This window comes from Panthera leo, chromosome B1 (genome assembly GCF_018350215.1).
Source record: "Panthera leo isolate Ple1 chromosome B1, P.leo_Ple1_pat1.1, whole genome shotgun sequence".
NCBI lineage: Eukaryota > Metazoa > Chordata > Mammalia > Carnivora > Felidae > Panthera > Panthera leo.
Window position 1 is genome coordinate 73,697,762 of NC_056682.1, and position 24,919 is coordinate 73,722,680.

The 24,919-nt window shown below is 40.5% G+C and overlaps 1 protein-coding gene across 4 annotated transcripts in view; it reads left to right on the forward strand.

The window, feature by feature from the left end:
• RNF175 (ring finger protein 175) overlaps nucleotides 1–24,919 on the forward strand; it is a 47,835-nt gene that overhangs the window by 17,504 nt on the left and 5,412 nt on the right. For all 4 annotated transcript variants that reach the window (XM_042935254.1, XM_042935255.1, XM_042935256.1 and 1 more), the window contains exons 4-7: nucleotides 10,553–10,707; nucleotides 15,566–15,673; nucleotides 18,559–18,679; nucleotides 23,961–24,094. In XM_042935254.1, coding sequence (XP_042791188.1) covers nucleotides 10,553–10,707; nucleotides 15,566–15,673; nucleotides 18,559–18,679; nucleotides 23,961–24,094 — 518 coding nt within the window. The remainder of the gene's footprint in view (nucleotides 1–10,552; nucleotides 10,708–15,565; nucleotides 15,674–18,558; nucleotides 18,680–23,960; nucleotides 24,095–24,919) is intronic.

Sequence of the window (24,919 nt, forward strand, 5' to 3'; positions counted from 1 at the left end):
TAAAGGGAAGAGTACCTGCTTAGGAGTTAGAAGAATTCAGCCACGCATTTAACCACAGTGAGTCTCCATTTCCTGATATTTCAAGTGATGGAATTTTTAAAAATAGGAATGAGTTTTGGTTGTAGCTCTGACAGGTAAAAAGCTTGAAAGTCATCACCCCCATCTTACCACAAGAAAAACCTAGACAGACTGAACGTCAATAAGTTTTCTCGGATCTATCAGAGAATTAAGGTTAGTGAGAAAACCACCAGCCAAAATCTGGAAAGACAGGGGAATGCAGGGAATCACAGCAGAGATCTCCTGACTGGGAGCAGAAGCTGCAAGAGCCGCACAATGGTTAGAAACACGTAAGGAGTAACTTCAAAGAATTGGCTGGAAGTGGAGTTTAGACTAGTGTGAGAGAGAAACTGTTGGCGGCCACAGTCTTAGGGACTTCCTCATATTATTTTAGGTTTCCAGCTCCAGGAACGCCACCAGATTCCGATGATGTAGAGCCAAGGGGAAAAAAAAAAAAAAAAAAAAAACCTTTGTGCTTCTGGCAGAGGGAGGGGAAAAGTAATCATTCTGAACTAGACCCAGAGTGTTCTCCATCACAGAGACACAGCAATGGAAATCAGAGCCTTCTCCAATGTAGGGGAAGAGAAATTACCCAGTCCAGCCCCCTCTAGCCTTCCTGTCTCATCCAAAGGGAAAACTAAAAGTTTAAAGACACTTGTAAAGATCATGGCACAGAGACAGAGGCCCACAAAAGGACTGAGACTTAATCACAGAATAGAATACGTGCACTGTCCGCCTGCCTTGCCACCACATCGCAGGTGTCCAGTATAACAGTGGATTATAGCTGAAAGAGCTGCAAGCCTCAGAGGCTATACAAGAAGGAGTTTTGATGGAAGCTCAAAGACAGAGAGAGAGATACAAACAAGTATACTAGTGGAAATCGAAGCCTCTGATACCTACAGCAAACATTAATCACAGCCCAACCCCCAGGCAAATTAACACAAAAGATTTATTTATCTCAGTTCTTTTACCCCACACATTATGTTTGCCTTTCAACCAAAATTTAAAAGTCATGCTAAAAGGAGAATAAAACAGTCTGAAGAGACAAAGCAAGCATCAGAACCGGACCCAGACATTGCAGTGATTTGGGAATCATCACACTAGGAATTTAAAGTAACTATGCTTAAGATGCTAAGAGCTCTAATGGAAAAAGTAGATAACATGCAAGAACAGATAAGTGATGCAAGCAAAGAGGTGGAAAGTCCATGAAAAAAATAAATTATTAAAGTAAAAAAAAAAACTGAAACAAATGAAAAATGCCTTCAGTAGGCTTATCAATAAAGTACATGTGGTTGAGAAAAGAATCAGTGAGCTTGAAGATAATATTATTGAATATAATAATAGTATTCAATAATTCAATATTCAATAAAATTCAATAATATTATTGAAATGCAAAGAGAAAAAAAGAATTTTAAAAAACAAGAATATTCAAGAACCGTAGAACAATTTCAAAAAACATAATATACACATATTGGAATACCAAAATGAAGAAAGAAATAAAGCTGCTGAAGAAATATTTGAAGGGCTAATGGTCAAGAATTTTTGTTTAATTAATGACAGACACCAAACCACAGACCTAAGACACTCAGAGAAGAAGCAGAACAAATACCAAGAAATCTATACCTGGACATATCAAATTCATACTGCAGAAAGACAAAGGGAAAATTCAAAAACAGCCAGAGGGAGAAAAACACCCTACCTACTGAGGAACAAGAATTTCATCAGATTCTTCTTCTTAAACCATATATGCAAGAAAAGAATAGAGCGAAATATTTAAAGCATTCAAAGAAAAATCCACCAATCTAGAATTCTAAATCCAGAGAAATTATCCTTCAAAAGTGAAAGTGAAATACTTTCTCTCTCAGACAAACAAAAAGATTAGGGAATTCACCACCAGGAGACTTGACCTACAAGAAATGTTAAAAGAAGTTCTTCAGAAAGAAGGAAAATTGTATAGGTCAGAAACTCAAGTCTACACAGAGAATGGAAGAGTGTCAGAGAAGGAGTAAATGAAGATAAAATAAATTCTTTTCTTTCTTATTCTTAACCTAATAGATAACTCTTCATTCAAAGCAGTAATAGTAACAATCTACAGTTGACCCTTGAACAACAGGAGGGTTAGGGATGCTGCCCACCCCCCCCCACCCCCCCCCCACACACACAGTTGAAAACCTGCATATAACTTTTGACTTTCCAAGACCCTAACTACTAATAGCCTACTATTGACCAGAAGCCTTACCAAAAACATAAAAAAATGAAAAAATATATAATTAATATACTAATAGAGTAGAGAAAATAGAATCATAAAATTCTCACTTAAAGCCAAAGAGTCTAAAAAAGGAAGAAGGCAGAGAGGAAAAGAAACAAACACTATGCAACAAACAGAGAAGTTACAAATATGGTAGATATTAATCCAACTATATCGGTAATCAAATGTGAATGGTTTAAATACACCAATTAAAAGACAGAGATTGTCACCATGAATAAAAAACAAAACAAAACAAAAAACAAGACGCAATTATATGTTGCTGACAAAAAACTCACTTATAAGAATAAAGATGTAATTATCAGGGAGAAAAAGAGGCATTACATAATGATAAAAGATTCAGTTATTTAAAATTTTTTTTGATGTTTATTTTTGAGAGAGAGGAAGAGAGGGCAAGTGGAGGAGGGGCCGAGAGAGGCGGACAGAATCTTAAGCAGGCTCTAGGCTCTGAGCTGTGAGCACAGAGCCCAACACGGAGCTCAAACTCACAAACAATGACATCATGACCTGAGCCAAAGTCGGAGGCTCGACCGACTGAGCCACCCATGCGCCCCAAGATTCAGTTATTTAAAAGGACATAACAACTCTTTTTTTTTTTTTTTTTTAGAGAGAGTATAAGTAGGGGAGGGGCAGAGAGAGAATCTTAAAGAGGCTCCCCCCCCCCCTAGTGGAGCCTGACTTGGGGCTCAGTGTGGGGCTCAATCTCACAAGCATGAGTTCATGACCATGAGATCATGCCCTGAGCCAAAATTGGGACTCTGATGCTAACTGACTGAGCCACCGAGACCCCCCCTAAAAGGACATAACGATTCTTAACGTGTATATGCCTAACAAGAAGCATCAACATATACAAGGCAAAAACTGATTGAACTACAAGGAGAAATGGACAAATCCATTGTTTAGTTAGAGATTTCAACACCCTCCTTCAGTAGTTGATAGATCAAGAAAGCAGAATATTAGTAAGGATAGAGTTGACCTGAACAGCACCATTCATCAATCTGCACTAATTGATGTTTATAGAATACATCTAACAACAGAAGAGTGCACATTCTTCTTAGGCTCACATAGAACATTCACCAAGATAGACCACATCCAGGGCCTAAAACACACCAAAATTTTTTTTTAAAAATTGAAATTATACAAAGTATGCTCTCAGACCACAAAAATTAAATTAGAAATCCATAACAGAAAGATAGTTGAACAAAATCCCAAAATATTTAGAGATTAAATAGCACATGAGTCAAAGAGAAGTACTTAAGAGAAACTAAAAATTAGTTGAACTAAGTGAAAATGAAAATACAACATATCAAAATTTGTGGGATGCAGGAAAGGCAATGCTTAGAGGGAAATTTATAGCACTGAATGCATATATTAGAAAAGAAGAAAGATCTAAAATCAGTAAATTAAGCACCTACTTTAGGAAACTAGGCAAAGGAGTAATTTAAACTTACAGCAATCAGAGGAAAAGTAATTTTAAAAATTAGGGCAGAAAGCAATTAAATTAAAAAACAGTAAATCAATAGAGAAACTCAGTGAAACCAAAAACTGAGAAACTTTTTTGAAAAAGATCAGTAAAGTTTATAAAGCTCTAGCCAGCTAACCAAAAAAATAAGAGGACACAAATTACTATATCAGAAAAGAAAGAGGGGATATCATTATTGATCCTATGGACATAAAAAGAAAATAATGGAATATTATGTCCACAAATCTGGATAACCATAATGAAATAGACTGATTCTTTGAAAGACACAAACTATATCAAAACTCAAAAAAGGAGAAATAAATAACCTGAATAGGCCTATTTCTATTTTTTATTCAGATATAATTGATATATAACACTGCATTAATTTTAGGTGTACAATATAATGATTTGATTTATGCATATGATGTGAAATTATTACCACAGTGAGTTTAGTTAACATCCATCATCACCACACATGGTTATAATTTTGCGTGTGTGATGAGAACTTTCAAGATTTTCTGTCTTAGCAACTTTCAAATATACAACACATTATTGTTAACTATAGTCACCATAATGTATATTACATCCCCAAGACTTCTTTATCTTATAACTAGAAGTTTGGAAGTTTGTACCCTTTGACTAGCTTTACCCATTTAAGTCACCCCATATATCCTGCCTCTGGCCTATATCTATTTTTTAATTCAGCCAATAATTAATATCTTTCTACCAAAGAAAGCTCCAAGCCCAGATGGTTTCACTGATGAAATCAGCATCTGAAGAATCAGATGCTACATACCTTTGGAAATCAGAGGAATCTGTAAGATTAAGGCAATAGACACTGTAAATGAGCACTGTACCTAGTTGGTAAAACTGTCCTATGGGAGTGCAGGTTAACAATTCTGATATTGCTCTGTATGTTACTGGGATGGAATAATTAAGTACATAGATGGCAGAAGGTGGGGGCCAGTTTACTTATTTATTTATACCCTGAGGGTATTATATATTATATATAAAATAGCATTATTTTCACATTTCATTTTTTTAAGTTTTTATTTATTTTTGAGAGGGTGAAAGAGAGAGAGAGAGCACAGGGGAGGGGCAGAGAGAAAGGGAGACAGAGAGAATCACAAGCAGGGTCCATACTGTTAGTGCAGAACCCGATGTGGGGCTCAACCCCCCATGAACCTTGAGATCATGGCCTGAGCCGAAGTCGGATGCTTAACCAGCTGAGCCACCCAGGTGCCCCTATTTTCACATTATTGCATGCATAATTTGGATCATGTGCGTCAGAGGTGAGGGAACTAATCCAAAAGCTCAAGATATTTTCAGAGTACAGCTTTTAACAAATATGTCTATATTCTGAAGTGATCATTTAATCTTAGATTCTGTTCCATGGTCTGTAGGAGCTGTAGACATCAGAGCAGCTTATTATAAATACCTAAAGCAAAGGAGCCATGTTATTTAGAAAACAAAGTCTGAAAATATAACATCACCTGCTCCAAGGTGATGTCAAAAAGTGAAGAGAGAAAATAGACAGAAAGTGGAAAATTCTTATTTTGTTTGGACTACTACTAAATACCTGGGTGTTCCCAAATAGTCATATATTTAGTAAAATATAGACAGAACATCTGGATATTTGAATTTTTCTCTTTTCAACTGATGCTGTTGATATGTTATAGACATGGCAGAGCTTCAAAATGAAATTATTTCCAAACGCTTTTAACAGCATTTTTAAACAGAATTTAATTAAAAAAATAAAATTTCATTCAACACCGGCCTCTCCACCTTCTTTGATATATCCCTATTTCTCATATCTGAAGGAAATAGGGGGAAGGTGCCAAAAAAGATTCCTTTTACCTCCCTTCAAATCAAGAGAAGGCCTGATGACTACATACAAAGAATTTGGGTTTCAGGCACACTGTTAACTTGCCTCAACACACAGGCAAATAATTTGCTACAGATTGAAACATTGCTCTATTTAAATCAACTTCCTGCCTATTAATAGCCGTGAAACACTAGAACATATTACTGTACCAGTAAAGCCTTAGGCCCGCTCAAATCTTTTTAAAGTGAGGCAACACACAAATACATGCATAGTCACATACACACCTAACACTGCATGGCACAATCTCCTTTAAGAATTCAAAGAGCAAAATCAACAGTCTGAATTGATTTGGAACTAGAAATAAGGACCAAGTGAATTTCTAATAGCCCTCCACATGCCAAAGTTCCCAACGTTTACTTGTTTATATCCATACTTCCCTTCACTGCCTGTGTGCTAATCATAGCAGCAGTACTTCCTGGAGTCCTTTATTTACATGGGAATTTCCTGCTGACCTCTGGCATCTCCCTGCTCCTGCTCCACCTCCACCTATACAAACACACACAGACACATGTACAAATGGCTGCAAACACTTTGGGATTTGCAGTGCAAAGGAAATGAGCATCACATAACTTCCTCCCTCCCTCCCACCTCCTTCTCCCTCTCTCGCTCCCTCTCTCTCTCTCCCTCTCTCATGTTGTGTGATCCATTCATCATTCTGTATAAGTAGGCAAATAAAAAGATACCTTTGTTTTGACTTGATTTGCTGTTCTTTTCAGGTTCCTTATGTGCATAGATACAAGAAAAAAACATGGTACCTTTGGGCAGCATGTGATTCGTCAGGAAATTCCTTCTGCCACGATGTGTGGGTGGGGAGAACGTTTGGTGATGTGATACAGATGCACAGGCTGCCCTTCGCCAGCAATGCAGATGTGTTTTATATGCACATGCCCAGATGGTGACCCCTCTGGCATTATTAATGTGTTCCAGCTGCCAGGCCTCCTCTCGCATGCATACACCTCGATTTCACATATTTCGTGTGTTTATTTATGAGGCACCAAATTCCTACATTTCATATGTGGCAGTTGCTATTAAAAATGAGAAGTTTTAACTGCTCTGGAAATTGATAACCTTTTAAATTGATATGAAATGTGGCCCTCATTTCAAAATGACTCCTCATAGAATTAATTGAATTCATAATGCAAATTTCTGACCTTTCCCCTTACATGTTGAGAAAATATGGCATTGGGTATACACTTAGTTAAGAAATCAAATATTTTCATACCTGATATGTTATAATGTTCTTTTGCTTTCCCTTTGTTTCTGACCTCTAAGGCCTATTTTTAAGAAGTGGGATGTCTGTACATTTGACATTGCTATGCACTGCTAATTAAACCCAGGCATCAAGTAAGAGAAATTTGGGATCATCTAGAAATGGGTTGTACTTTTATAGATCCACAAGGAGACCTAGTATTATAAAAATATAATCCAATCATTGCTCCAAAATATTATAGATTGTAATAACTCCATGGATTTGAGGAAATGGATTAGTCCTGTCAATTTTAGCTTATGATCTAAAGTATAAAAATAGGAGCATGGCAGTTTCGCTGAATTAAAATGAACTGACTCTTACTATTGCAAAAAATTTCAGTATTTTTATGGGGAAATGTAAAGATGAATCAAATTGTTCAAACAGAAAGATGAAAAATGCAAAAGATTGATGATCAGGTTTTGCAAGATGAAGTTCATGTCTGTTTCCTTTTTTTTTCATGTTTATTTATTTACTTTGAGAGAAAGCATGTGTGTGCACAAGCAGGGAAAGGGCAGAGAGAGAGAGAGAGGGAAAGAGAGAATCTGAAGCAGGCCCAATGATGTCAACACAGAGCATGACGTGGGGCTTGATCCCACGAACTGTGAGATCATGACCTGAGCCCATTTCAAGAGTCAGGCGCTCAACCGACTGAGCCACCCAGGTGCCCTTTTTGTTTCCTTTTTTAATATCAGAGATAATGAACTAAAAAAGTCAGAAAACATATCACTTATCATAGATTTCTATCTCCAAAATCAGCTATAGGAAATAAATGGCCAAAATTCTGGTGTGATTTTCTTTTAAGAGGCTGTACACCTTTATTAGCAATAGCAGAGGGTCAGAGTTGCTAATGCTGAGTGCTAAAGTAGACATACATGGAGTCTTAACTACCTACTATGTGGTCTCTGGTTCTCAGGAACAGTATTCTACTTCCTTAAGTAAAGCTGTTTGTCCTGTTTGGATATATATTTATCTTGATTTCATAAATAAAGGTGCTAATTCACATATTACCTATAACCACACTCACAAGGTAGGATGGAAAATTAAAGCAATTAAAAGTATACCCTTGAGATAACGTGGGTTCAGTTCCAGACCACCACAATAAAGCAAGTATCACAATAAAGAGAGCCGAATGAACTTTTTGGTTTTCCAGTGCAAATCACAGTTACATTCACAGTATACAGTAGTCTATTAAGTGTGTAATCACCTCATGTCTAAAAAACAATGTACTTACCTTAATTAGAAAATATTGCTAAAAAAAAAAATACTAACCATCACCTGAGCTTTCAGTGAATTGCAATCACGGATCACAGATCACTGTAGCAAATATAATAATAATGAAAAGGCTTGAAATATTGAAATAAATGCTGTTGGAAAAATGGCGTGATGGATGCGCTGGACACAGGATTGCCACAGACGTTCAATTTGTAAAAACATGGTATCTGCGAAGCTCAATGAATCAAGGCAAGTTTGTATCTGACTAATTTAGGCAAGAGTAAAGAATACTCTTCCCTGACTCTGTGCTGACAGCATGGAGCTTGCCTGGGATTCTCTCTCCCTATCTCTCTGCCCCTCCCCCACTGCGCACCCACACACTCTCTTTCTCAAAATTAAATAAACTTAAAAAAAAAAAAATACTGGGGCGCCTGGGTGGCTCAGTCGGTTGAGCGTCCGGCTTCAGCTCGGATCATGATCTCATGGTCTGTGAGTTCAAGCCCCGCATCGGGCTCTGTGCTGACAGCTCGGAGCCTGGAGCCTGTTTCAGATTCTGTGTCTTCCTCTCTCTCTGCTCCTCCCCTGTTCATGCTCGGTCTCTGTCTCTCAGAAATAAATAAATAAACATTTAAAAAAAAAAAATACTATTCCCTGAAAGTACTGCCAGGAATTTGAAAACAAAAAAGGGAGGTTATAGGGTATTTTTCCTCCCACACTCTCCAGATAATCACCTTAGATTGGCTCCATGTGTATTTTTGTTCAAATGCATGTATTATTACAACTCTAGTGTTCTCCCAAAGATTTAGAGCAACTGTCAGAAGACTTCATATCAGTTCATTTATGGGGATGAAGCAATAAAAAAAATGAAAAACCTTGGAAATGTCTTCTTATTTGATGTGCAAAGAGGAACGGCTATGGCCTTGTCTTTTTCATGCACATCTTGAAGTCTTATCAAATAATTTTGGTTATGACCTTAAGGCTATTATGACCAAGACCTTATTAAAGGACCCAAAATTATATCCATAGGCTTTTGTTCCTCAGCTGCCTCCTTTTATCACAAAGATGAAGTAGAAGGAAGGAAGGAAGGAAGGAAGGAAGGAAGGAAGGAAGGAAAGAAAGGGAAGGAAAGAAAGAAAGAAAGAAAGAAAGAAAGAAAGAAGAGAAAGAAAGATGGAAGGAAGGAAGAGAAAGAAAGAAAGAAAGAAAAAGACAAATCAATAACATCAGTCTTTGTTATACTCAGATGAAAAATACATGAAATACATGCCCTAACAACTGTTTCCACACCACTGGCAGACATAACTAAGCAATCATGATGCTCTTTCCACTACCCCAGGACCCAGGCTCAGAATCCTCCTCAACAGAGCATTGCCAGGGGCCACTGCCAATTCAAGTCCACACCTGAGACAAAACCTCTTTGCCATCCCTCTCTTACTTTGGTGCTGAGCAAGTAATAGGGGGTTAGTCTGCATGTGCTAAAACATAAGACCAGAGGTTATTGCTGGCTGTTTTTTCACGAGAGGTAATAGCTGGCATTAAGCCTGCTCTAAAGAATGGGAGCATCACTGTGGTAACCATATCAAGTTGTTGACTCACAACCCATCAGCTCAGTCTACCCTGCTTTCTGCCACATGAGAGTAGGGCCAGCCAACTTAAAGAACCCTCTGAAGGTGACTTGGACTCAGGTCAGTGGTACAGGCCACGAAGGAGTTACACACAGATGAATAGGGAAGAGTTTGATCCCCACCTTGGCTTGCCTGGAAAAGGCAAAACAAAAGCAAAGGAAAGACAAGAAGCAAAAGGTGGGCTGCAAATCCAATAGTCAAGGGTGAGGGGGCCCCACAGTTGGGACTCCAAGGTTCACCCTGCGGAGTGCACTGGGAAGCAGGCAGAAGAGGTCCCAGAAGCTGCTGTGATGCCACCTCCTCCCTTTGATGTCACCATGTATTTGCACACATGTACATGATAGGAACAACAGCCCCTTGGCTCCATATATTACAGTACTGTTTCCAGAGCACTTTCCCATCCGTGGTCTCGTTTGATCCCCACCTCAGCACAGGCAAGAAGGGCAGGCATTGTTATCCCTAATTTTACAACAAAAGTGAGGCTTACTTGTCCAAAACCACACAGCTTTTGAAGCCCAAAGTTGCTTTCATCTGAACTATCCCAGAGAAAAGAGGTAAAAGAAAAATGAATGTTTTGGGTGATTTCCCATTTGAATTTTCAGACCACCATACTAATTCCTTCCAAAACTTAGCATGTATAGAAGAGCTTACAGCTGGATGGTGACCCAGTTGCATGTTATAGATGAGATGGTGACAGTGGTTTCCCCCAGAGTAGCTTCTGAATCATTTAATAGTGGACATGACATTCTGGGCCCTCAATCATTGAAAGAGACTTTCTGTTCATTTTTTCTGACAGCTGGTGACACTGTTGCAGATGTGGGTTGTCCCTCTGTATTTCACGATAAAACTTTACTGGTGGCGGTTTCTGTCTATGTGGGGAATGTTCTCAGTTATTACCAGTTACGTCCTCTTCAGAGCTACCCGAAAACCCCTCTCAGGGAGAACACCAAGGTATGTATCCCATTCGCTCCTTCCCTGACACCCTCTTTATTATAAACATTAAGAAGTATACTTTAATTCCATTTTCCCAGATGGGAGAGGGGGCATCACACTTTTTTTGCCCTTCAGTAGCAAAACTATTTGTAGATTAGCTATACCACTGTTTATGCTCATTGTTTAATGGTGATTTGGACATACCTGTAAAATCTATTACTTCAGATACTAATGACAGCCAGAAGAAAGAGAAGTCAAACTATGGTTTAAACTTTCTAGAACAAAGGGGTGCCTGGGTGGCTCCGTCCGTTAAGCATCCAACTTAAGCGTCCAACTTCGGCGCAGGTCATGATCTGTGACCTGGAAGAGCATGCAACTCAGTCTGTGAGTTCAAACCCCGTGTGGGGCTCTGTGCTGATAGTTCAGAGCCTGGAGCCTGCTTCGGATTCTGTGTCTCCCCCTCTCTCTGCCCCTTCCCCTCTCATACTCTGTCTCTCTCTTCCTCGAAACTAAATAAACATTAAAAAAATTTTTTTAACTTTCTAGGACACTATTTGCATATTTATTTTTAGCTCAGCATTTTGTATGATTCCATCATAAGTTGTGTCACACACATTTTATAATAGAGCAAGAGTTAGATGTTTGTATTTCTAACAACTATATATGTATTTTATTTCGGGTAAATCATAAGTAATGGCCAACTTACTCCTCTCATAACAAATGAGGCTTTAATATTCCAATGCTTATCTTAACTACCATTGCCAACCTCTTGACATTTCTATAATTCCATTATGTTGTCCACAAATCATTCCAAAGTGCTTATAATCTCATAATGTGCCCACAAATTTGCTTTCACTCTCCTTGTTCTGCAGATAAGATCTGAATCTAAATCTAGATAAAACTGAAATGGGATAGAGAGAAAATGTGTAAGGCATTACATGGCAATAAGACAATGTCACATTTTGATCTTGGTTGGAGAACAAATCATAAGCTCCTGCGAAATGTTTTTAGGATTATTTAGCTATTCAGATGTTTGTTTTTAATCCTCAAAAAAAGTGGGAGAGACGGATGTCAACTTTTCCTACTCTGGAGAAGAAAAAATATTCAGTGAGAAAAGTCAGATAAATCAATGTAATGATAAAGATTGATATTCAAGGGGAGCCTGGCTGGCTCAGTTGGAAGAGCATGCAATTAGTGGTCTCAGGGCCATGAGTTCAAGCCCCATATTGGGTGTAGAGTTTACTATAAATAAATAAATAAATAAATAAATAAATAAATAAATAAAATTTAAAAATTTATATTCAAATACATGAATTCTGGTTAATATTTTAATTTAATCCCATTTGGGAAGAGCTCTGAGGTGGTGGTACGAGACCTCCTGAACTGGCCGATTTGGGGCTTTAGACAGCCTTTGTATGGCCTGGTTTACCCATCTGTACATGGATATATGGTACCTTTTCTCCTTCTTAAAAAATATTGGAAGTTATTTAAAACTTGTGAAAGTGATCCAAATTTTGGATGGGCCAAAATGCACTTGCTTTCATTCCCTGAATATAATCTATATTGTATTTCAGAGAGAACAGTTCACTTCTCCACTGTAGAATGAATTACCCCAGTTAAATGCAGTATTTCTGTGCACATGAGCGCATTCAATGCAGAGGAACTTCATGACAAGAAATAGCCAAATGCTCCCTCATTACTCTCCATGGCTCATGTGTCTCAGATGGCGGGGCCCCTGTCCTCTGTTCCTCATGCCCGCAGGGCATACATTTCAGCTTCTCCTGCCTGCACAGCCCTGACCCCAGCATAGCATGACAGACAACACGTTCCACTAACATTTAAAAAAAGACCTACGGCCACCATTTGAAGAGACAACAATAGGAGAGGCTAATTAGGACCCCATTTCTTCTAGAAAAGCAGTCTGGATAAAGAAGCTCCTGTTGATGAGTGGTAGTAGGCCCTAACGATCCTTATGGATCTTTGATCATATCATAGGTAAGTCACTTCTTAGCTATTTTCCATTAGGAAACAGGATTTCATTACTGGCTAGGAAAGCTGGTCAGATCTAACCGGCATGGTGCAAAAGCAAACCCAAGAGGAGTGGTCTCTCACACCAATGCAGTTTTTTTTTTTTTAATTTTTTTTAACGTGTATTTATTTTTTGAGACAGAGACAGAGCATGAATGGGGGAGGGTCAGAGAGAGAGAGAGAGACACAGAATCTGAAACAGGCTCCAGGCTCTGAGCTGTCAGCACAGAGCCTGACTCAGGGCTTGAACTCACAGACCGGGAGATCATGACCTGAGCTGAATTTGGACACTCAACTTTGGACTGAGCCACCCAGGCACCTCTACCAATGCAGTTTAAAAACCAGCTGTTCCTCCCGCAGAGTATACCAAGCCCTTGCTGTGGGGCAGAGTAACAGAGAAGGGGGGAGTAACAGAAGGGGGCAGAGTAACAGAGAACGCTCTATGGCAGTAGGGTTCAGGCTCAAAAACCCTGAAAGAGTTCAGGCTCAAAAACTGCCACAAAGAGCTGGGCTTGGTCACATCAATTCCAGGCCAAGCTTTCCTTCTGGAGGCTGCTCTGAAGCACAAACACAATTCCTAACCTGGTTTCTCTGCCTTCCAGTGTAATCTAAGTAACGAGGGAGTTCTGGACTCCAGTGCTCTAGAAACTTGTACTCCCCGTAAGCAGGAGGATTTGGGGGTGGGGGATTTGGAAAATCTAACATACCTGTAATAATTATATGCATATTGAGCATTAAATGTGTCAGATCTTTTGAACATTAATACATGATCTCACATAATCTTCAGAACTACCTTAGGAGCTAGTGCTATCCCCCCACTCTATGAATGAGGCAATCATAGGAGGAAGTCCTAAGTAGGGTGGCCAGAGTCCCACAGGCAGTAACGGGAAGGGGGAGCCCAGAATCATACCAATACCACACAGAGTGTGAACCACCCCCCCCCCCCATCCCCCCGCCTGGCTCCCAACAGCAGGTTTTGCCTTAATGACACACAGAAGGCCTGCAGTTAAAAAGTCGAAACACCTGTGATGCTGGCACAACCTTGCGAGGGGACCCTGTAGGGGCAGAGCAGGTACGGGAAGTCCAGGACGTGGGGAGTTCCCGAACCCGACTCTGGTGCTGGTGGGTGCTGTGGGGGAGAAGGGGAGGCCCTCTCGGACCTGGCCCCCCTCCCATGCTCACCTCTTGGAGCAACGTAAACTTCCGCCTCCATCTGGCTGCACTGAGCAGTGATCCGAACTGCCTTCCCGGGAACTGGCAACCTAGAAGAACCGGCCGGCTCGCGAGTCACTGTGGCAGAGAGATCCCCAAAGCCCCGCCTACCCTCCTTTAGAGGTGACTTAGGCTCAGAGCGACCTGACCCACCTCGTGCAGTCCGTGCGGAGTTTCTGGACCCTCAGAACTCCCCACTGCCGATCCCTCCCCCATGGGGCGGGACTACACCTGCAGGAGGAGGTGTGGCCCACAAAACCCTGGTACCAAGTGCCCTGAAGTGGGGAAGCTTTTCACCATAAAATGATGTAATGACAACTCATTTCTCAAGCCAGCCCACAAACCCCATTCACAGCATCATGTTTCAGAAGGTCCCTCCTTTTTTTTTTTTTTTTTTTTTTTTTTTTTTTCTCTTTTCTTTTTCTTCATGCCCAGCACGGAGCTCAAGCCAGCTTGAATTCAAGACCCTGGGATTAAGACCTGAGCTGAGATCAAGAGTCCAGTCGATGTTTAACCGACTGAGCCCCACCCAGGCACCCCTCAGCAGGCCCCTTCTGACTGGAATTCAATGAAGCAGGGCATCTTTTAAAATGACATTGGTACATTAAATCAGTAAAAACAGAAAATAAGCATTTGGTGCAATAAAGGCGGGAACCTGGCTCCCGAAAAGTGTGGAGGGAGAGCTGAGAGGCCGGCCTGCCTCTTGCCCTCCAGCTCCCTTGGAAGCAACAGTCCAGCCACCGCCTTCTTTTCTCTGGGCACAAGGACAGTCCCCCAGCTGCTCCTTCTCCTCCCATCACTTCTCGTTCCACCGGTCAGAACCTGTGGCACCACGAATGCATCTTTCCACATCCTCCCAGACATGAAGCAGTGGCCCTTCCTGTAGGTTTTCAAAGGGCTTTTACTGCCAGGGATAAGGGAAACAAGCAGGGTAAGGAGGTCCCTTCTAAATCATCTACACCTGTGCCCTCAATCCCCGTCTGCCATTTCTCTACTCTGACCCTGTGGGAAGAAGGAAAGGTGCTAAGAGTGGTCACTGTATGTGCTGGGATACACAAAGAACCCATCCACATAGCAGGAGAAAACCAGCCCGTGGCACACTTGTGATTCCATCCCAGGGCTAGGGGAGGGGCTCTGTGAGTGGAGAGGAGTTGGGGTGAGGCTGAGCCTGATAATGAGGACCTCTGTCCTTGGGCTGGGGGGTGGAGGGGCAGCGGTAGCAGGCAACACTCCTGGGGGAGGAGGTCCCCCCTGCCCCACAGCCTTGACTTCTCTGCTCATCTTTTGCTTACTCCAAGCTACTCCTGCCAAGACCACTCTAAGCTAACCCTAGGGCAGGGGAGGAGGGTTAGGGGAGGCAGGGTTCCAGGTGGAGAAACCATCTCTGAACGCCACTCTAACATGAGGAACATAGACAAACTGCAATGAATATATATATGCACGTGCATACTATTTATATAGTTTGTTGGTATTATATTAAAACTATAGATTATTATTGAGTTTAGCTGATATAATCTACTTATGTTCTTTATATTACATAATAAATAGAATTCTAGAAATTAAAAACCGACTTATAACAATGTTTGAAAAAGATAAAATATCATGTTCTGTATTTCTCCCCATTTTACATCCACAGATTGGTCTACAAATGGTTTCTTCTAATCTACAAACTCAGCTATGCATTTGGTGTTGTGGGTTATTTGGCCATCATGTTTACAATGTGTGGATTCAATTTATTTTTCAAGTAAGTATCTCCAATTAAGACATTAATATCTCCAAGCACTTGCTTGCAATATTCACCTGGTCAAGTTATCTGTATCAGGAATCATTTGGCCCTACAATGTTCCATACACACATTGTTTATAGTAGATGTCATTGGTGGAAACCACTAGAAAAGTATAAGAGGAAACCCTACAGAATAAAAAGTTTTCAAAAAATTATAAGCTTTAAAGAAAATCTGTACTTGAGGGGCGCCTGGGTGGCTCAGTTGGCTAAGCGTCTGACTTTGATTCAGGTCATGATCTCGAGGCTCGTGGGTTTGAGCCCCACGTCAGGGTCTCTGTTGTCAGTGCAAAGCCAGCTTCGGTTCCTGTCTCCCTCTGTCTGCCCCTCCCCAGCTCATGCTTTCTCTGTGTCTCAAAAATAATAAATAAAAACATCAAAAAACTTTTAAAAAAATCTGTACTTCATAGGCAAATTTTGAACATCACCATTAAAAGCAGGCCTACATTTGCGGTAGAGTAATTCTTACAGAACTACAAATTTCCCCTCCATAAAATTCTGAAGTGTCATTTCCTTGTATATATCTTCTTCCTTCAAAACCTCTGGAACTATGCTGTCCAGTGCAGTATACGATAGGTCATGTCACTATGAGCATCTAAACTATGAAATAAAATGTTCTAGAACTATAAGATACAAACTGGATTTCAAAGTTTGAAAAATACTGTTAAAAAAATAAAAAGAGAAAATAATTTTTATATTGACCACATGTTGAAATACAGTGTTTGGGATGTATTGGTGAAATTATTTCATGGGTTTTTTTTAATGTGACTACTAGGAAATTTTCAATCTGTATTTCTATATTGCCGGGGACAGCACTGCTCTAGAATTTTGTTTCTGGTACCTATGAAGTCCCTTTTGCTGGGGACAGTCAGAAAAGGACAAAACTAAGTGCTTAGAACTTGAATGAGAGGTAAGGAAATAACAGAACAAGAAAGTCTTGTGAGAAATCAAGGAAATCAGGATAATTATAACTCAGAACTGAGCTCCTTGGAAAAATGGTTGCTGAGATGTGCTGTGGACGAGGTTCTCATGGGCAGAGCCAAGGCTGTGTAATCAACCTGTGGCCTGGAAAGGAAATTTAAGACATACCGCACAGCTGTGGAAAGCAGCTCAAATAAAAATTCCCCAGAATATCTCTCACATTGAAGTTCCTCTGGGACCTTACCAGAAATCAAAAGGCAAACATTGGCAACTCATAAAATAGGTCAGGCAATTGGATGGAGTGTCAGCTCTGAAAGGAAGGACTCTTCCTACGGCAACGTAGCAATCTGATTTTATAAGCATTTCATGAAACTTTCACAGCAGAAATTCTTACCATTTTCTAGCAGGAAAGGGATAGAAAGTAACTGTACAGATCTATGATTAATATAGTATTCTGTGTATAGAAAGACACTGATTTCTTTTGTTTTTCAGCATATTGTCCATATAACTTTATTTTAGTGAATGTAAAAATATTCATAAGGAATTTTATGAAATCACTGAGCCTACAGTTGTCCCAAGACTACTTTCCATAAGATATAAGTTCCTTAACCATGACCTCTCCTACAACGAGGCATAGCAAGAACTTAACCCTTCAGGCTGGGAAGGAACTAGTCCTCCCCTGAACATGGGGAGAAGATCATCTTCATTCCTCCCCACTATCCCAATTCTCAAATATACCCAGGCAAATCTTGAAAGGATAAAGCCACCATTTGTGTTGGAATTCCCAGTTCCCATCACAAAAAGAGCTGTACCCTCTAAGTCTACAAACTCTCTGCCTTTACCATTTCCTCCTCAAATTCACAGAGCACAAAACAACTAGAAAAAGTTTCCAGAACCGACCGACCAGCTCCCCTCCACTCCTCCCTCGCTTTCTGACTCAGTCAGATCTACCCAGGCCCAGGGCTAATATTTGAAGCTGTTGAGAGATATAACAAACCATATGTGCAATGATTAAGATTCAGAAATTAAATTAGGGGCTAATTACTTTTTAAAGAAGTGTTTCTCTTAAAAATGGGATGCGGGGGTATCAGAGAATCCTATTATATTTGAAATGTGATGCAACTTGCAAAATATTGTTTTTCTGATTAACATGTAGTCACTATGGCATAGTAGCAAAGGGCCTCAAAATTGAAGTGTGATCCCTGGTTTTGTTTTGTACCAATCGTCATGTTAAGCAAATCATTTTTTCTAAATCTCCATTTTTTCAAACGCAAATGAGGTAAGTAATCATATCTACCTCAAATATTTGTTAGGCAAGTGAAGTATTTGAAAGTATTCTGTAAAATCTAAGCTTGATAGCAGGGATTCTCAACCTGAGAAGTTTCTAAAAAGCACTGCTGTGCAGACCCCGCCCCAGGCCACGTACATCACAGCTCCAGAGCAGCAGAGTCTTAAATCTCCCCAGGTGATTCTAATCTATATTTAAGGCTGAGAAACACTACTCCATTAAAGAAGTTCTTAATGCTAGCTGCCCACTGGAATCACCTGGAGTCTGGAGAGCTTCCAAAAATATTGCTGCACAGGCCCCACCCCGAGAGTGATGTCATTGGCCTGGGGTGCAGGGGGGGAGATGAGGAGTTTTACAAGCTGCACAGGCCTTTCTTTGAAGCCCAGCTTCAAAACCACCAGTTAAAAGACCCTCTCAAGAATTACTTCGCCCACTTACCAAGGAGTGGTAACATTTGAAGAGAATTTAGAGACTTTAAGAGGCTTTAAAAAATCAATTAAAGTCTAAAAAATCAGTTAAAAAAAAGTACTCCCAACTTTCTGTGAGAGACTGTGGCAGGAAATTTCTTCTAAGCTGCAACCCTTCTCGAGCCCCTCATATACCACGTTCTTATTTCCTTACCCTGTCATTTTCAATAGAATCAAGGCTAGAGATTCCATGGATTTTGGCATTGTATCCTTGTTCTATGGCCTCTACTATGGCGTAATGGGGAGAGATTTTGCAGAGATCTGTTCGGATTACATGGTTTCTACTATAGGGGTAAGTGTTGCTTTCATTCTCTGAAACTACTTATGGTGCATGGAGAAATGGTCTCATCTTACACATTTGCATCCATTTTCGGAAACAGAGAAGTCTTTTTTTTGGTTCTCCCAGGCCAACTGCTCCCTAATTCTCCTTGCATCAAAAATTATCTTTGCTAGTTGATTAGAAAATATACTTCCTATTTATAGAAATTTGTTGGGAAATAAGGCTTTATTTATTTATTTACTTACTTACTTTCAAGTAATCTCTAGCCCAGTGTGGGGGCTCAAACTCACAACCCTGAGATCAAGAGTCGCATGCTCTACTGACAACCAGCCAGGTGCCCCCAGAGGCATCTTTTTAAATAAAATAATTATTTGGGGGGCACCTGTGTGGCTCGGTCAGTTAAGCAACTGACTCTTGATATGGGCTCAAGTCATGATCTCTAGATCATGAGATCAAGCCCCACATCCAGCTCTGCACTGAGCATGGAACCTGCTTGGAATTCTCCCTCTCTCTCTGCCCGTCTCCTGCTCATGCACGCATGCTCTCTCTAAATAAATAAATAAATAAATAAATAGACATTAAAAAAATAATTATTATTTGGAAGTAACCATCTCTAGCATACTCCAATTGCCCGCATTGAAAGGATTAGTAAAAATTAAATAACGACAACAAATTTTATATTTTATATTTTATACTAAATTTTATATTCTGTGCCTAACACAGAAAGTCATATTTCATGCACATAAAGCACTTGAGAATCAATCATTACTCCTCATAATGATCAGTTATCATTAGATAGCATTAGAAGAAGTCGGAGATACAAAAACTGTGCTAAATGTATTCTGACTGTATATTGGTCTCTGGGACTTAGAAAGTATCCCTAATAGCTTTTTCTTAAACTCTCTTAAGATTGAAACTCCAAGTGGACATACTTGCTGGTTAGATGGATTTCATATTCTGATATTAGGAGCACTCATCTATGTCTGACACATGCACATCTCATAAAAACTCACAAACCAGGGGCTTTGGGATGACCTAGTGGTTTCAGGAATTCTATGTCTCTGTCCTCCGCTGGCCTCTTGGTACACAGCAGATACGAAATGGAAAAGCTACTGTGGATGGCAAGGGAGGAGTGCAATTCCAGACTGTTCTTCTCTCTCTCCATTTATGGGGCAGGACTAAGCAGACATGACCTTGACTTCATCCCTGTCCAGTCTGCCCTTCTCCATCTCCGTAGGCTCTATCTTACTCTTTTCCTATAGCCTGGAATCCGACTTCTGTGGTGAAATGCCAGAACAAGATACCTTTTGGAAGTCCCCTGCCATGTGTCATCTATGGGACAACTGCCTTTTTTATAATGTTTAAGGTGAGCAAAGGAGAGAGCATTTCCACTCCTAGTTCCTCCAGCAAAAGCCAGAAGTCATACTTCTTAAAAATTTCCCAAAGCCTCTTGTACTTATTTATGGACAGGAGAGGGAGAGAAGAGTTGTGTGTCCTCTGTTCTCCAGTGGACCAAGAAGAAGAGATTCAACCTCACAAGACAAGTTTTTAAGCGCCAACTTTCTGGAGACTTCTCACCTGATCCCACCCCACCAGGCTTCAACTTCTTGTCATCCTCTGTCAACTTAACTTCATCTACCAAATATATAAAACCCACTGCTTCAAGCCATTGGCACAGCCACGAGTGACTTGAACTGATGGAGTGTGTGTGTGTGTGTGTGTGTGTGTGTGTGTGTGTGTGTGTGTGAGACAGAGGTAAGGAGGAAGCAAAGGAGGAGCAATTTCCATTCTCACACCACTGCCTAAACCCCACACCAGACTAATTAAGTCAGAATCTCTGGGAGTGGAGCCAGTGCATCTGCTTTGTTTTAAAAGCTCCTCAGGAAAAGGAATGAGCTATTAAGCCATGCAAAAACATGGATGAACTGTAAATACATGTTGCTAACTGAAAGAAGGCAGTCAGAAAAGGGTACATGTTATATGATTCCATTTATATGACATTTTGGAAAGGGCACAACTATGGAGATGGTAAACAGATCAGTGGTTGCCAGGGGTTTAGGGAGTGAGCAGGGATGAATAGATGAAGTACAGGGAATTTTTTAGGGCAGTGAAATTATTCTGTATGACACTGTAATCGTAAATACATGACACTATGCATTTGTCAAAATCAATAGTACTTTGTAGCAGAAGGAGTGAAACAACGTATACAAATCCGAAAAATCATTTAGGATGTGAGAGAATGCCAGGACAGAATGTAGACTGTGACAGAAGAATCTAACTGTATTACAAATGCATGAAATAACCACACTGAAGGGAGGAGAAGAAAGCGCTGACCTAAGTAACTTTGAAATGAGTAGAGATCTAAGATTAAAAGCAAAGGAACTGAACATAAGTACTGTACTCTAGTTTGTAAAGTGTTTTCCCTCAGGGCTATGGGTTCACAATTGTGATACTGCTATCCATGTATTCCGCAACTGAATAACTCAGTAAATGGATGATCCGTAGTAGGAGCTATGTTTCTCACCCTCAGAAGGTTATTAACACTCAAGGAGAGAAGGCTAGAATGATCCATATAGTAAAGGATAAGAGTTAAAGACATCAGTCTGAGATCACGTTTAGCATAATATACATTACATGTGTCTTAATATAGATGGATACATATAGGAACATCTATCGCTATGATATACACATGGGTTAGTATATACAGCTCTATCTCCTTCCTCTGTCAGCTAAGAAGCCCAGAAGCAATGACACCCCAGGAGCAGTAAGCACACCTAATGCCCATATCTTTTCTAATGCCATTCTACAATAAAAGGAACCAAGGTTCCTTGGAGAAATGGTTGATTCTAGGTCTTGGCAGGGAATATACAAATGAGCCCGGAGTACCTTGTACTCCCAGAAGTTAAGGAAGTGCTCAAAACAAGCAAACAAACAAAAAACCCCACCACAGTTATGAGGATAAGTCAAAGAGACAGAAGACAACTGAAAAAGCTGCCAATGGTAAACGCTAGAACAATCTGTGCAACCAAATAGTAGTAATGGTAGTAGCAGTAGTCGTCGTCGTTGTAGTGGTAGTAATAGCAGTAGTAGTAATAGTAGTTGTAGTAGTAGTCATAGTAGTAGTAGTAGTAATAGTAGTAGTCGTAGTTGTAGTCGTAGTAGTAGTAGTAACAATAGTAGTAGTCGTCGTAGTAGTAGCAACAGTAGTAGTAAAAGTAGTAGTAGTAGTAGTAATGGTAGTAGTAGTAGTTGTAGTCTTAGTAGTAGTAGTCGTAGTTGTAGTAGTAGTAACAATAGTAGTAGTCATAGTAGTAGCAACAGTAGTAGTAATAGTAGTAGTAGTAGTAATGGTAGTAGTAGCAGCAGCAATAGTAGCAGCAGCAGAGTGGGTTATAACCCAAAGTATAAAATAAATATCATGAGGGGCACCTGGGTGGCTCAGTAGGTTGAGCGTCCGACTTCGGCTCAGGTGATGATCTCACAACTCGTGAGTTCAAGCCCCGCGTCGGGCTCTGTGTGCTGACAGCTCGAGCCTGGAGCCTGGTTCCGATTCTGTGTCTCCCTCTCTCTCTGACCCTCCCCTGTTCATGCTCTGTCTCTGACTCAAAAATGAATAAATGTTTAAAATAAATATCATGAGTCTATGTTGATATAAATGAATGAATGGAGGAGAATAGACAAATCTCTCATGCGGAAGTCCACGTAATTTATGTAGACACTCGAACCTTAAGAAGGTTATTGGTTAAGTTTTTTGGGGTCAGCTTGGGTGGGCTGTGGTGCTCGATTGTTTGATCAAACACCCATCTAGATACACACACATACACACCCTATCAGTTCCTTTTCTCTGGAGAAGACTCACTGATATTGAGGTAGAGCTTAACTTCCCCCTCCTTATGAATGGGCTGTTCTTCATGATTTCCTTCCAAAGAGTACAAAATAGAAAGGAATAAAAAAAAAAAAAAAAAGAGTAGCTTTATAGTAGAGAAACCTGACAGACACTGCATCACACCAGGTGATCAAGGTGAAAATCAACAGTGATAAGACTGATAGCACGTACCCTTGCTATGGTGTGATAAGAACATTATCTTCGTTCCTAAAACTCATAACCTCACTGTAATCAAGAGAAAAACATCAGCTAAATTCCCATTGAGGGATATTCCGCAAAATACTCCCCCAAATTGTCAAAGTCATAGAAAAAAAGTGAGGTCTGAGAAACCACCACAGCCAACAGGAGCTCAAGGAAACATAACAACTAAGTGGTATCCTGAATCGGATTCTGGAACAGAATGAGGACATTCGTTTTTTTTTTTTTAAATCTAATCCGAATAGGGGCACCTGGGTGGCTCAGTGGGTTAAGCGTCCAACTTTGGCTCAGGTCTTGATCTCACTGCTCATGAGTTCGAGCCCCACGTCAGGCTCTGTGCTGACAGCTCAGAGCCTGGAGTCTGCTTCGGATTCTGTGTCTCCATCTCTCTCTGCCCCTCCCCCTCTTGTGCGCTCTCTCACTCTCTCTCTCTCTCAAATATACATAAAACATAAGAAAATTTTAAAAATCTAATCTGGATAAAGTATGTACTTTGTTTCATAATAAGTGTCAATGTTGGTTCATTGATTGTGACAAAGATACCTACTAATGTAAGATGGTAATAATAGGGGAAATAGGGTATATGGTATACGGGAACTGGTACTATCTTCATATCTTTCCTTTACGTATAAAACAATATTTAAATAAATATTTATTTTGTAAAAAACAGCTTCTTAGGGATTCTAATGTGCTGCCAATATTGGAATCACTCTTCATCCACAGCATTGGAAAGATGCAGGCATCCCAGGTTAGAATTCTAAAGACATTGCTTTCCAATGGGATTAGTCTATATGCTCCCTCTCATCACATGGGAAGTAAAAATGATAGAGATGCCTGAGCTTACTCCGGATCTGTGAATCAGAGAAAGGGTTAGGCTATAGGTAAGCTTAAAAAGCTTCCTGGGTGACTCTGAACTACAACCCTGCATGAAAACCTTTCCTCTTGAAGGATTCCTCAATGGGGAGGTTAAATTGGAGGTTATAATTAGCAGTGTACTCTGGGTCCATTTGGAGTTCAGTGGGTTTTTGCCTGGAGACCCTAACTACACTGAAGCATTCCTAGGAGGAAAAGTGTTTCAAGTTCTAAACCAATGAAGAAGCAGTGAAAACTCTATGTCCCAAAGCCTGGAAGTGGTGTTCCTGTGTTCAGAGAATGAATGGTATATGTGCTCTCCTTTCTAACAGTGCTCTGTGCATTTCCCCCAAACAGTTCTACAGCGTCAGTGGGATGCCCACAAGGAGCTTGTCAGACAATGTCTGCGCCGTCTGTGGGCAGAAGATCATTGTGGAGCTCAATGAAGAAGGGCTCATTGAAAACACCTACCAGCTCTCATGCAATCATGTGTATCCTTTTCACGGGAAACCATATGGGCTTCATCAAGCCGATGATGGGAGGCAATTTTCAAATAATCTGTGTTGGTCATGGCAAGTCAGGGAGCACTGTCTCATACCTTCCTCCCCTCCTCCTAGCCCCATCTCTTCTGCCTTGCTTAGCTCCCATCCCCAAACCCCAGGTCCTTGTCCTCCACCTTCTCTCTTGCAGAGACTTTCTGATAGTCTCTGCTAACTAATGAACTGCTAACTGAGGTGAACCTCTTTGGCCAGTGATTTCCTTTGTAAAAATGAATCTTCATGCTACCCAGAGAGAAAGGCTGTATGTAGCATCTGCACAAGACACTGGCTGGGAAAGTTGGCAAAGCCGTACGTGAACAGATAGCCAAGAAGAACCTGGGAGAGAAAGGTGTGGGGGTGAGAAAAAGTGGAGTTTCAGGTTCAGAGAGGAACTCAGAACTGTCCAGGTGGAGCCTCTGAATCTCACAGGACTGAAAACAACAAAGTATGCTTTGCCTAGAAATAATCCTAGGAACTTACTTGTGTCAACAGTGATAGCGGGGTCAACCAGCTATCAGCTCTGGTCTTGGAAAGAAGATAACGCCACAGGCAGCAGGACACCTCGGACTACAAAAGGAGGGACCAAAACTTGAGCATCTAGCTTTTGAACGATGTGGCTCCTCTGTCTGCGAGGTCTGCCCTGAATGGCTGATAGATCTTTAGGTGTTAGGATGCAGACAAGCCTGGGCCTGGAAACCAGCATTCTCTGGGAATTCCAATAACCGTTGAGGAAGACCTCAACATATGGAAAGATCTAGGATCAAGAGTCCTGAATAT